Consider the following 10,485-nt stretch of genomic DNA (forward strand, 5'->3'; position numbering starts at 1 on the left):
GAGGCCCATCTGTCTCTGTCTCTGTGCCACCACTGTCTGACCTCCCTATTGCTGCCTGCTGGCCTGTGACTTGTGACCGGGAGTGACCTGGGCCCTGCTGCCTGGCTCCTCCCTGACACCCCCTCTCCTTCCAGGTCTGGAGGGGCCTAAGCGCCACCCTCCCCACACCTGGCCCGTGGGCCACCAGCCACCGGGGCGGCCACGTGCACGTGTCTTCCAGGTCTCCCTCCGCTCTGCTGCGCAGGGTGGTGTGGCGCTGTCCGGCCGCGGTGGCTGGGCCTGAAGGACTCGTCCCTGCCCTCCTGCGGCTTTGGCCTTGCACACACCCCCGTGTGAATGTAGCTTCTGCCCTGCGCACGGTCCCGGAGGCCGGGCCTCCTCCTGTCTGATCTAACTGATGAATGTAACTCGGGTGCGGGGGCCAGGGCTCTGGGCAGGGGGTCTGATGCGCACAGAGGGCCTGGTGCCCAGCCCGGACCCCAGGCCACTCACCTGGCACCAGGCCCTGACGGGGACACTCATCCTGGTGCCCCTCCTGCCTGCGCTCAGCCCCGCCCAGCCCAGGAGTTAAACCAAAGCTGCCTGTCCTGTGCCCCAGGCCTCGGTCCCGGGTGCAGCAGCTGAGTCCCAGACTGTCACAAATTCTGACAACCCCTGTCCCTGCCAGGACGTGCATTTGGGGCAAATAAAATGGCAAGCTGACCCAAGGTCCAGTGCCCTGGCCAGGCTGGCTCCTAGGGTGGACCCTCCAGGCGGAGGGACAAAGGTGGCCGGGCTGGGGCGAGCCCAGGACAGGTCTCAGGTGACCAAGGTCCAGGAACAGCCTCCAGGCCCCCCAGACCTGCTCCACTCGGCACCCTCTCCTCATCCCCCAAGTCCCTGCGGCCGCCGCCTAGGGGAGCCGGCTCCAGATCAGGCAGGAGCTGGGGCACCACAGTGGACTGAGGCCACCTGGGGCTCTGGCGGTCTCTGAGGAGGCGGCATGGAGCAGGGGCCTAGGGCCCAGGCGGCCTTCATGGGGCTGGAGGGCGTGCGCTGCAGTGCCCCCTACTGCCCCAACGGAGCCTCGAGGGCCTGCGTGGCCAGGAGTCGGGGCTGCCGGCCCCCAGGGTGGGGGCAGGGAGGACGCAGACTTTGTGTCTCTGCCCTGGCCCCGGCCACTGCGTCCTTCCCACCCGGGAGGCGGGGGCCGCTGTGCCGCCCAGGTCCTGTACAGATGTCACTGGGGCTGGGCACGGATTAAAGGTCGCACTCAGGCTCCGAGGAGCCCACACCACCTGCGTGTTCTTCTGTGAACGGCACCGTGTGCTGGGGTCCCTCCCTGCCTGGGTCCTGGAGGATACTTGACTGTTGGGGTGCGGGGGCGGGTACCGGGACTGCAGGGAGCAGAGGTGAGGTGATTCCACGCGGAAGCAGTGCCGGGTGGAGGCCTGGGGCCTCCCTTCCCCGCGGCCGGCCTCACGGCTGCCCCTCGCTGCAGCCCAGAGATGTGGCGGTCGCCTCCTGAGTCCAGGAAGCGGGGCAGCCCAGCACCACCTGCCCTGGTGCACGCCTGCCTCGCCACTGCCTTCTGCCCCCTCCGAGCCTGGGGGGCTGGGCTGGGCCTGGAGCTGCTCCAGGCAGAGGCCACCTCTGAGCTCAGGTCTGTGACTGCGTCCGCTTTTCCTGAGGGCCGGCTTGGGCAGCCCGGAGGAAGGAGGGCTGTGGGGCCCATCTGGGGCGGGAAGAGAAAAGAGAAGGGTGGGGTATGGGAGGGAGGGGAGGAGAGAAAGCAGCAGGCAGCAGCAGCACAGCTGCTGGGTGAGGTCACATGCCTGTTGTCCCAGCACTGTCAGGCTGAGGCAGGAGGGTCCCAAGGTGGGCTCAGGCTGGGAAACTCCGCAGATCTTGTCCCAAGGGTTGGGGATGTTGCTCTGCAAAGGCCCTGGGCTCAGCCCCAAGTACCACAGGGAGGGAGGAAGAGGACAGCGAGCCGCTGGCAGGGTGGGGGAGTCCTCCCCCGTCAAGCAGGCTGCACCCCGACCCCCGGATCTTCAAAGTGACAACCTGGGCTGTGTTCCCACCTGTCTCTGGCCTCTCAGACCCTGGGGTCACCCAGGCAGCTCTGAGGCCACTGCAGCCTCTCGCACCTGCGCGTGGGAAGGGCCAGGTCGGGCTCTGGCTCCATGCCATCTGCTCTTCTCGGCTGAGCCTGGGCTGTGGTGGTCACATCGGGGTCCCTGGAGGGCGGTGTCACAGCCCAGGAGGCTCTGAGCATGCAGGGGACCAGGGCTCTGATTGCTGCCCTGGCCACTGGTGCCAGGCGCCCCCGGCCCACGTTTCCACCTGACAACCTCCCACAGCCCCTCCTCAGGACTCAGCACCAGGTGGCCATGGGCACAGAGCTGGGTTCCAGGGCATCTGTGGGGCTGAGGTGGCCTTGCTGTTCCCGAGTGGGAGGCAGCAGGACAGAGCCTGGGGACAGGGACGGTGCAGCGCCGCTCCCCCGAGGGACGGGACAGGCTAGGCTGGGCAGGAAGCGCGGGCGGAGCGGGTCTCATGCTTGGCGGCATCCTGTTCTGCACCTCCAGACAGAACGATCATCAGGACCTCACATTCCCTGCCTTTGCCTGTTCTTCACCAAGTCTTCGACATCCCAACCCGGCGGCCGATGCAGCAGCACCAGGCTCACCCTGAGGCTGGCCAGCAGGAGGCAGCACCGGCCGGGCACTGTGGGCGCCGTCCTCGCTGGAAGGCAGGGGAGCCCTGAAGCTGCAGGACGAAAGTTCCGCCTCCTTGGGCCTGGCTTTGTCCTGCCCTTGGCTCCAGGCCTGGGATGGCCCGAAGTGACCATCGCTCCCCTCCAAGGTGCGCAGGGCGCTGCCGTGCACCAGGACAGAATGTGGCCAGCAGGCTGGGCTCAGGCTATGGCCACCATGACCTCCGAGGCCTCCTGCTGACCGCTCCCAAGGTGGCCTGGGGCCCTCGCCTGACAAAGAGTCCCCAGGTTCTGGGCACCATCCTGGTCAGTGGGGCTGTGGCTGTGGACAGCGTGAGCAGCTCTGCTGACGGCTGGACAGTGGCAGGTCCACAGTCCTCTGCTCAGACACTGAGCCCAGGCTGCCGCCCCCCAGGCACAAGGGTGGGACGGGCAGAGGAGGACACATCTGCCATGCCTGGCCTCTACGCTGCATGCTCCACGGGCTGCAGGCCTTGCCCCGCTCAGCCTCCCCAGCATCCAGCAGGGACCTCGGCATGCACGCCTTTATCCTCTCGGCCTGGCCTGCGACCCCCCGAGCTCCTGCTGGCCGTGCCGCCTCTGCCCCACCCACACTGTCCTGGCAGCTCTGGGGCCACTTGGGTAAAAATACCCTCGTTATCTGCCATCCTCTCCAGCTGCCCATATCCTCTGCTGCCATCCTCTGGCCTCCCAACGGACATCGCTGGCACGCAGAGCCCAGCACACGAGTCTGTTGCCCCTTGCTAACCTCAGCTGCCCTCCTCTGCTCTGCCCTCCCCTCCCCGCCCACGTTGCCGCCTCTCCTACCTACCCCATCTTGAACCCTCACTTGTGTTTGGGGGGACTATTTTGTATTTTGGGGGCAGTGCTGGGAATTGAACTCAGCTCAGCACAGCAGGTCAGCACTGACCACTGCACTACCCAGCCCTGTCCGACCCAGGACTGCCCTGCAGGAGCAAAGCCCTGCTCTGTGGTGGCCTCCTCAGGCTCCACTCTGCCACTACCCAGTCCCTGCCCAGCACCCAGGCGGCTCCTCGCCCTGCCCCATCCCATCAGAAAGGGCCTGGGGCAGGGCCCGACCCTGTGTCAGTGCGCTGCACCCTGAGCATGAGTCGTCCCCGATCACAGGGGACCCACCGGCCTCTTACAGGCTCACTTGCTCCCTGGGTGGACCCTGGGGCCGTGGGCTGGGCTTGGTGGTGAAGCCTGCAGTGTCCATGGGTGTCTCGCGCGGGGCTGGGGCCATGGCAAGATGCACGGACCTTGCACACCCAGGCGGCTCAGCGGCTCTGTTGTGAGACAGGATCTTACTATGTGGCCCAGGCTGGCCTCAAACTTGCAGGGATCCTCCTGCCTCAGCCTCTGCACTGGGCTCACAGGCATGCAGCACCGCGCCCAGCTAGTTCTGTTTAACCAGGTTTAATCTGGACTCCAGTGATCTCCAGGATGTTGAAGCAAAACAGTGTAATCTGATCTGCCCACAGGTGCCCTCCGTGTAGAAACCCTTCTTGCTGTGCCACAGAAACGAAAGCTCCGCAGACCCCACGCCGGAACAATCTGGGAGTCCGTCCGGAGCCGCCCCAGCAGCCAGCACCCTCCCCATCCCCAGATCTCGGGGGGGGGGCACTGTCCCCACGGTGACAAAGCCAGCAGTGAGTGGAGGACGCAGGCCCGGGGCGTCCAGCTCCAGCTGTCAATTTTGAGTGAAGCAGTGAGGGAGGCACCAGCTCTGCGGACTTGGCCCGGCTGCTCCCGGCACCTCCGGCACAGCCCGCGTCTCGGTGGGGAGCCCAGTGGTCAGAGCTGGAAAGGAACGGGACCAAAATGCAGTGCTGACTGAGCCCCAACTGTTGACCCATGAAGGGACCCAGCTGCACCTGCCACCTCTTCCCACTCCTAGAAGCAAAGGATTCAGTGTCAGGAGGGGCACATGCCCGAAGCCCAGCCCTGGGAGGCTGAGGCAAGAGGACGCAAACCTCAGCCTAGCCTGGGTAACTTAGTGACTTACCAGACCCTGTCTTGAAAAACAAAAAGCTGGATTCAAAACTCAGCGGGAAGGAAATTCCTCCCAAGCACCCCCAGGGCACAGCCAAGCAGCCGAGCTGCTGTTCCCCCAATCAATCGATCAATCGTCCTCAGCAGCCAGGCAAAGCTAGTGCAGGTCCTCTGCCGTCACCTGCCCTGGCCGTGCTCTGGGACGTTCATCACTGGGCGGAGACTGCTGGTCACCCAAAGGCCCGACGGAGCGACGTGGGTCTCTCAGGGGCGGCCGTTTGGGCAGTTTACAAGCACTGCTGCGCTTTCGGGATGGTGCGATGTGCAGAAGGGATGGGGACACGGAAGGGGGTGGGGTGAGCCCCCAGCCAGAGCCCCCCCCAGACAGGGGGGCGCGGAGGGGACTGACAGCTGAAGGCCACAGGCCGGGACCTGCGTGGATCAGAGTTTTACAGGTCTGGGACGCTTCATTATTAAGACGAATTTTTTGTATCGTATGGGCGGGGGATAAACTAGGGGGTACACACTAGGCCAGTGTTCTACCCTGAGCCACACCCAGCGTTTTTAATTTTTATTTTAAAAGAACCAAAAAAAGAAATAATAATAATGTAATTAATTTTTATTTTAAGGCCAGGCTCATGAAGTTTCCCAGGCTGGCCCCAAACTTGCAATCCTCCTGCCTCAGCCTCCCAAGTAGCTGGGAGAACAGGTGTGCACTGCCATGCACAACTCAGATTGCTTTTTAAATATGAACAAAGGTGATCAGAGTGTGGGTGCTGCTGACCATTTTTCTCTCCTTCATACTTTCCACGTTTAGAAATGAGTAAGTGCGTGCATGCATTTTTAGGCAGGGATAATAATGCCAAACGTTCCTTTTGGGGACCTGGGCAGTTACTGATACCTTTTATTTTCTGAGTGTTTGAATTTTCTACAGTTTTCTTTTTCCTTATGTGTCTTCAATGAGTTTTCTACATTATTATATATCCATTCAACTGGTATAAAACCATCTTTAGGGGGCTGAATTCTGTAATTTTTTAAAAATAGTATGATACTTCTGTAACAACAGAAACCCCAGTAAGACAGAACTAAGCCAAATGTTATAGAGCGCACCTAAATCCCAGCACTCTGGGAGGCTGAGGCAGGAGGATCACAAACTTCAGCCAGTCTGGATAATTCAGTGACTTAGTGAAACGCTATCCCAAAAAATGAAAAAGGGGGAAACAAGGCTGAGGGTGCCGGATGTGGTGGTGCACACTTGTGACCCCAGCACTTGGGAGGCTGAGGCAGGAGGAACGCTGTGAGATGGAGGCCAGCCGAGGCTACAAAGTGAGTTCAAGGCCAACCTGGACTACACAGCAAGACCCTGTCTCAAAGGGGAGGGGGTAGCTGGGGATGTAGCTCAGTGTGAAGGCCCTGGGTTTTCTCCAGTACTGCAAATAAAATTTAAAAATACCCACAAACCGAAACGCTGTCCATCAAACACGTCCTGTCCCAGCCCGGCCCGGCCCCTGGCAGCTCTTGCCTGTCCCCAGCAGGCAGCAGCGGCACAGTACCTTTGCGGGCTGATGGCCCCCACTGTGCGGTGGCCACTGTCCCTCAGGGCCTCGCACTGTGGTCCCAGAGCCACACGGGGCAGAGACTGGGGCCCTGTGTGGGCTTGTGGGCCGCTGTGAGACCTGGCTCGCGGCTGCCAGGTGTGGGCGGAGACGCACTAGCCGGTCCTCAGCCCGTCCTACCTCCCCACCCCTTGTTTAAGACAGTGTCATTAAGTCACCAAGGCTGGGCCTGAACTTGTGATCCTCCTGCCTCAGCCTCCCCAAGTGCTGGGGCGACAGGCGTGCCCACCCACCCAGTTGCTTACGGTTTTCTGACTAATGCCCTTCCCATGTTGTTCCCAGGCTTCAGAATGCACATGAAGTTAAAGTTTGGAAGTTTATTTTAAATACAATCTACAAATTTTTTAGCAAATAAAAACAGAACAGTAAATTTGAACTTCAGGTAAACAATAGAAAGATGGGGGCAGTCAGGGGCTGGGGATCAAACGTGGAGACCGAGCACTCTGCCGCGGGGCTGCCTGGCCCAGGCACAGCCGCAGCTTCCAAAGTGCTGTGAAGACAGAAGCGCGCCACGCCCGGCTCGTCCCCAGTATTGCTCCTTCCGATCTCAGCGTGGAGCGGACAGGCCCAACACCTGTGCTTAAGGCTTCCAGTCCTGGACACCGGGAGGCCAGCACCATCGCCGTCCCCAGGCCTGGCCACTGTGAGGCAAGCGCCGACTCTGCAGCTAACGCGCCTGGCAGGGACCCGGCGCGCTGCCCGCCCCCTGCAGGCCCCAGCTGTGCGGCACCAGGCCCAGCTCCTTGTGCGCGGCTGCAGTGCCCCCGACAACACATACTAAAAATAACACGAGCAGAGCCACCGGCTCGTTGCCCGCCCCACGGCCAGCCCCGTCCAGGTCACTGGCTCTGAGCCCGATCGTTAGGAACGCTGCATGGCTCTGAGCACAGAGCTCAGGCCCCGGAGCTCGGAGGCGGCGGGTCGGGGGTGCAGGGCTCCCAGAGAAAGCCGGGAGCAGTTCTCCTACAAACACGGGTGCTCCCTGGGGCCTGCGACTCCTTGACCCCGCTCAGTACAGCCCGGTGGTCAAGAGCAGACCAAGGACAGGCTGCCCCGTCCTCAGGGCAAGGGGCAAGGCTCAAAGGAAGCCCTGTGGCCCCCAAAGCTGATCACGCTGTGCTCACTACGCCCTGTGTCTCACTCCCAAAGCGGGCAGCTCTCTGCTTGGGGTCGGGCGGCTCACACCGAGTCTGGGCTGTTGCCTCTCGCTGGGGACAGTGGCTCAGGCCCTGCCTGTCTTCACAGCCCTGTAGGGAGCCCCAGCTGGGCTCAAGCCTTCCACTTCAGGCGGAGAGGCGAGAGACGCACGTGTCAAGCCCCTGCTCAGCTCTCCTCTGGTCCTGGCCCACATTTACAGCAGTTTTTCTAGCACGAGAGGTTTTCAAATCCTACATGCGGCACGATGGCCTAGAAAGCGTCTGGGTGCTGCAGCTACTCAGTGCCCTCCGTGGGCACCTGGAGCCACGCGATTTCCTGTGGACTCTCTGGGTGCAGCTCGGCATAGTGCACCTGCCTAGCACCTGGGAGGGCCGGCATTCGGCCCCCAGCGCCATGGAGGCAGAGAAGAGCACAAAATCTACAGGACCTTAGCAGGACCGGTTGTGTGGCACAGGACGTACCACCCCTTGTGACCCGAGACTCAGCTGAGCTGTCCCAGGAACCTGCACCGCCAGCACTTCCAGTGCCACAGACACCGGTCCCCAACCCCCGCTGCGACACTGCCACGCTGGCCCCAGTGGGCACATCCTGGAGAAGGGCACGCGACCGCTGCACCCGGGACAAGGCCTGGGCTCCACAGCATCTTCGCTGGGAAGGAAGCACTCTGTGTCAGCCTCAGAACCTCGGCGGCAAGGGCCAAGTTCCGGGGTGAGTACAGATCGGACCTCGTGCCAGACCTGCACCGGGCCAACGGTAAACCGGCCAAGTGATCCACTTTCAACCCCACAGCCAGCAGCCGCCGGCACCAGCACATCCACCACTCACAAGTTCATTACAACTAGGCTTGCTGCCGGCCACAGCTCCGGGCTGCGTGACCTGGGCCTGTGTGGGTGGATGCCCCACACCCTTCTGTGGGTCACTTACGGCCTGTGCCTTCTTTCAGGGGTGGCCCTGCCTCTCCTTCCATCTAGCCCCCTCCGGCCCCAGGAAGGCCTCTGGAATGTGTTTCCATCCCACCCCACAGGGACCCACCGAGTGCCCGGGGAGCCCCCACCCCGACAGAAGAGGCCAGCACAAGCTCCAGCTCAGCTCCTTGGCCCACACTCATTCCCACTGAGCTCCACTTACAGTGTGCCCAGGGCCCGAGGATCACGTTTCCGCGTCAAGCACTGCGCTCTCAGGTGCAGCTGTGCGTAAAGCAGGGCGTGAAAAGCTCCACAGGGTACTTCCTGACAGCCTTGTGTTCATGAGTTTCAAGTTTCAAGAAAGGACACACGGACCAGGAACTGGGGATTCTCAACTGCATTTGGGATGCATGTTCCCTGAGCCGGAGCCGGAGCCGGAGCCACTGCACGACGTTCACGTGCGATCCCGGGCCCAGAGCAGGCAGCACGGGCAGAGGCTGCTGCTCACAGCTGAGCCCCGTGCTCAGTGCCACACTGAGGCTGGGGTCCGCGCAGTGGAGAGGTGACGTGCACACGCACGGCAGCGCTGTGCTGAGGTAGAGCCTCTGTCAGAGGAAAACTCCTGAGGGTCTAAGCTTCCCAGTCACGAAAGTGAACGGACGCCCTGGATCAAAAGCCCAACCCCCAGAGGTGAAGCTCCTGCTCCTTTTCATCTCCACAGATTTTACAGTGGAGCGGGACTTCCTCTTACTTGGATCCTGGATTTTAGAATACCGTGGCTTGCTTCTTTTCTAAGCTTTTTTGAGACAGGGTCTTGCTACGTAGCCCAGGCTGGCCTCAAATTCACGGTGATTCCTACCTCAGCCTCCCGAGTGCTGGGGTGACAGGTGTGGGCCACCACGCCCTGCTTTGCATTTCTCCTTTAACACACAAGAGTGTAAGCAAGCCAGTGATATCGCTACCATAAACATTAACACCACCATACACAGGGAGGGACAACAGGCACGCCAGCGAGGGCAAATCCTCCTGTCTCCCCTGATGTATGACCAGAACCTCAAGCTCCTGACTGGACCCAAGGATTCCAATGAGTCCAGGGGACTAAATTAGAGACAGGTGAGTTGGAATTTTATTTCCAAGCTGCACCCTGCAGGTGAAGGGCCTGGTAACTTTGAGGAGACTGGATTCTCCTCAAGATGACATGATTTTACAAAGATAGAACACAGGGACATTCCAATTAACATGTCACCAGCAGCTGTCTCTCTGATTCAGGTAAAGTTTTCACAGCTGGGAAAGACCTTGATTTATATTAAAAAGGCAATGATTAAGGTAGGCTTAGCAAAATATATTTGCCTTTTGCCAACAGCTGGCTGGTCAAAAGTTCAGCACCATCCAAGATGTGTTTAGAAGCAGCCAGATCTCACCGCAGACAGCAGTGATGACACCTAAGGGGTCCAGGTAAGCTGCCAGAGGTGCAGGTATAGACCACATACGAAGCAACTCCAGGCCACCTCAAAGTACCCGTCTACACCGCGCCTGACTCGGGCACCAAGGGCCCAGCTCGACCAAGGGCCCACGACCGAGCGCGTCTCCCACAGCACCCAACAGAATGTTTCTGACAGGAGAGCAAACCTGACAGGCAGCCGGCATGGGTACTAACGCCTGCCTACTCCACACACGTTTTCATAGGCTCGGTGTAGAGCCATGCGATGGGTTACCTAGACACCGACAGGCTTTTGTTTTTTGTTTACGGTACTAGGGACTGAACCTGGGGGCACGGGGGCTGAGCTATAACCCTGCTCCTTTTTTAGTCCGAGACAGGTTCTCACCAAGTTGCCCAGGCTGGCCTGCTCCTCCTGCCTCAGTTCCCTGGGCGGCTGGGATCACAGGTGTGAGCCGCTGCGCCCAGGGTTGTTTCCTTCACACAGGTCTGGAACAGTCGTGCGGGCGAATGGCTTTGGAAGGCTCCTCTGCTCAAGGGCCAGAAGAGCTGCACCAAGAAGGCGGTGAAGGAGGAAAGTCTCATCAGAATCATAGCTTGCTCAGGGAACAACGAAGGCCCTCCAGTGTGCCTCTGAGGCGGCTGCAGGCCTCC

At 60.9% G+C, this 10,485-nt stretch overlaps 1 protein-coding gene across 1 annotated transcript; it reads left to right on the forward strand.

The window, feature by feature from the left end:
* The first annotated feature begins 2,014 nt into the window (after positions 1-2,014).
* LOC102017623 lies at positions 2,015-5,331 on the forward strand. Its single transcript, XM_005394540.1, has 2 exons — positions 2,015-2,847; positions 4,204-5,331. Exons 1-2 carry the CDS (start codon positions 2,256-2,258, stop codon positions 4,557-4,559), a joined length of 948 nt encoding a protein of 315 aa, XP_005394597.1. The 5' UTR covers positions 2,015-2,255; the 3' UTR covers positions 4,560-5,331.
* The last annotated feature ends 5,154 nt before the right edge of the window (positions 5,332-10,485 follow it).

Source organism: Chinchilla lanigera, unplaced genomic scaffold, assembly GCF_000276665.1.
Source record: "Chinchilla lanigera isolate Chin_1 unplaced genomic scaffold, ChiLan1.0 scaffold00050, whole genome shotgun sequence".
Taxonomy (NCBI): domain Eukaryota; kingdom Metazoa; phylum Chordata; class Mammalia; order Rodentia; family Chinchillidae; genus Chinchilla; species Chinchilla lanigera.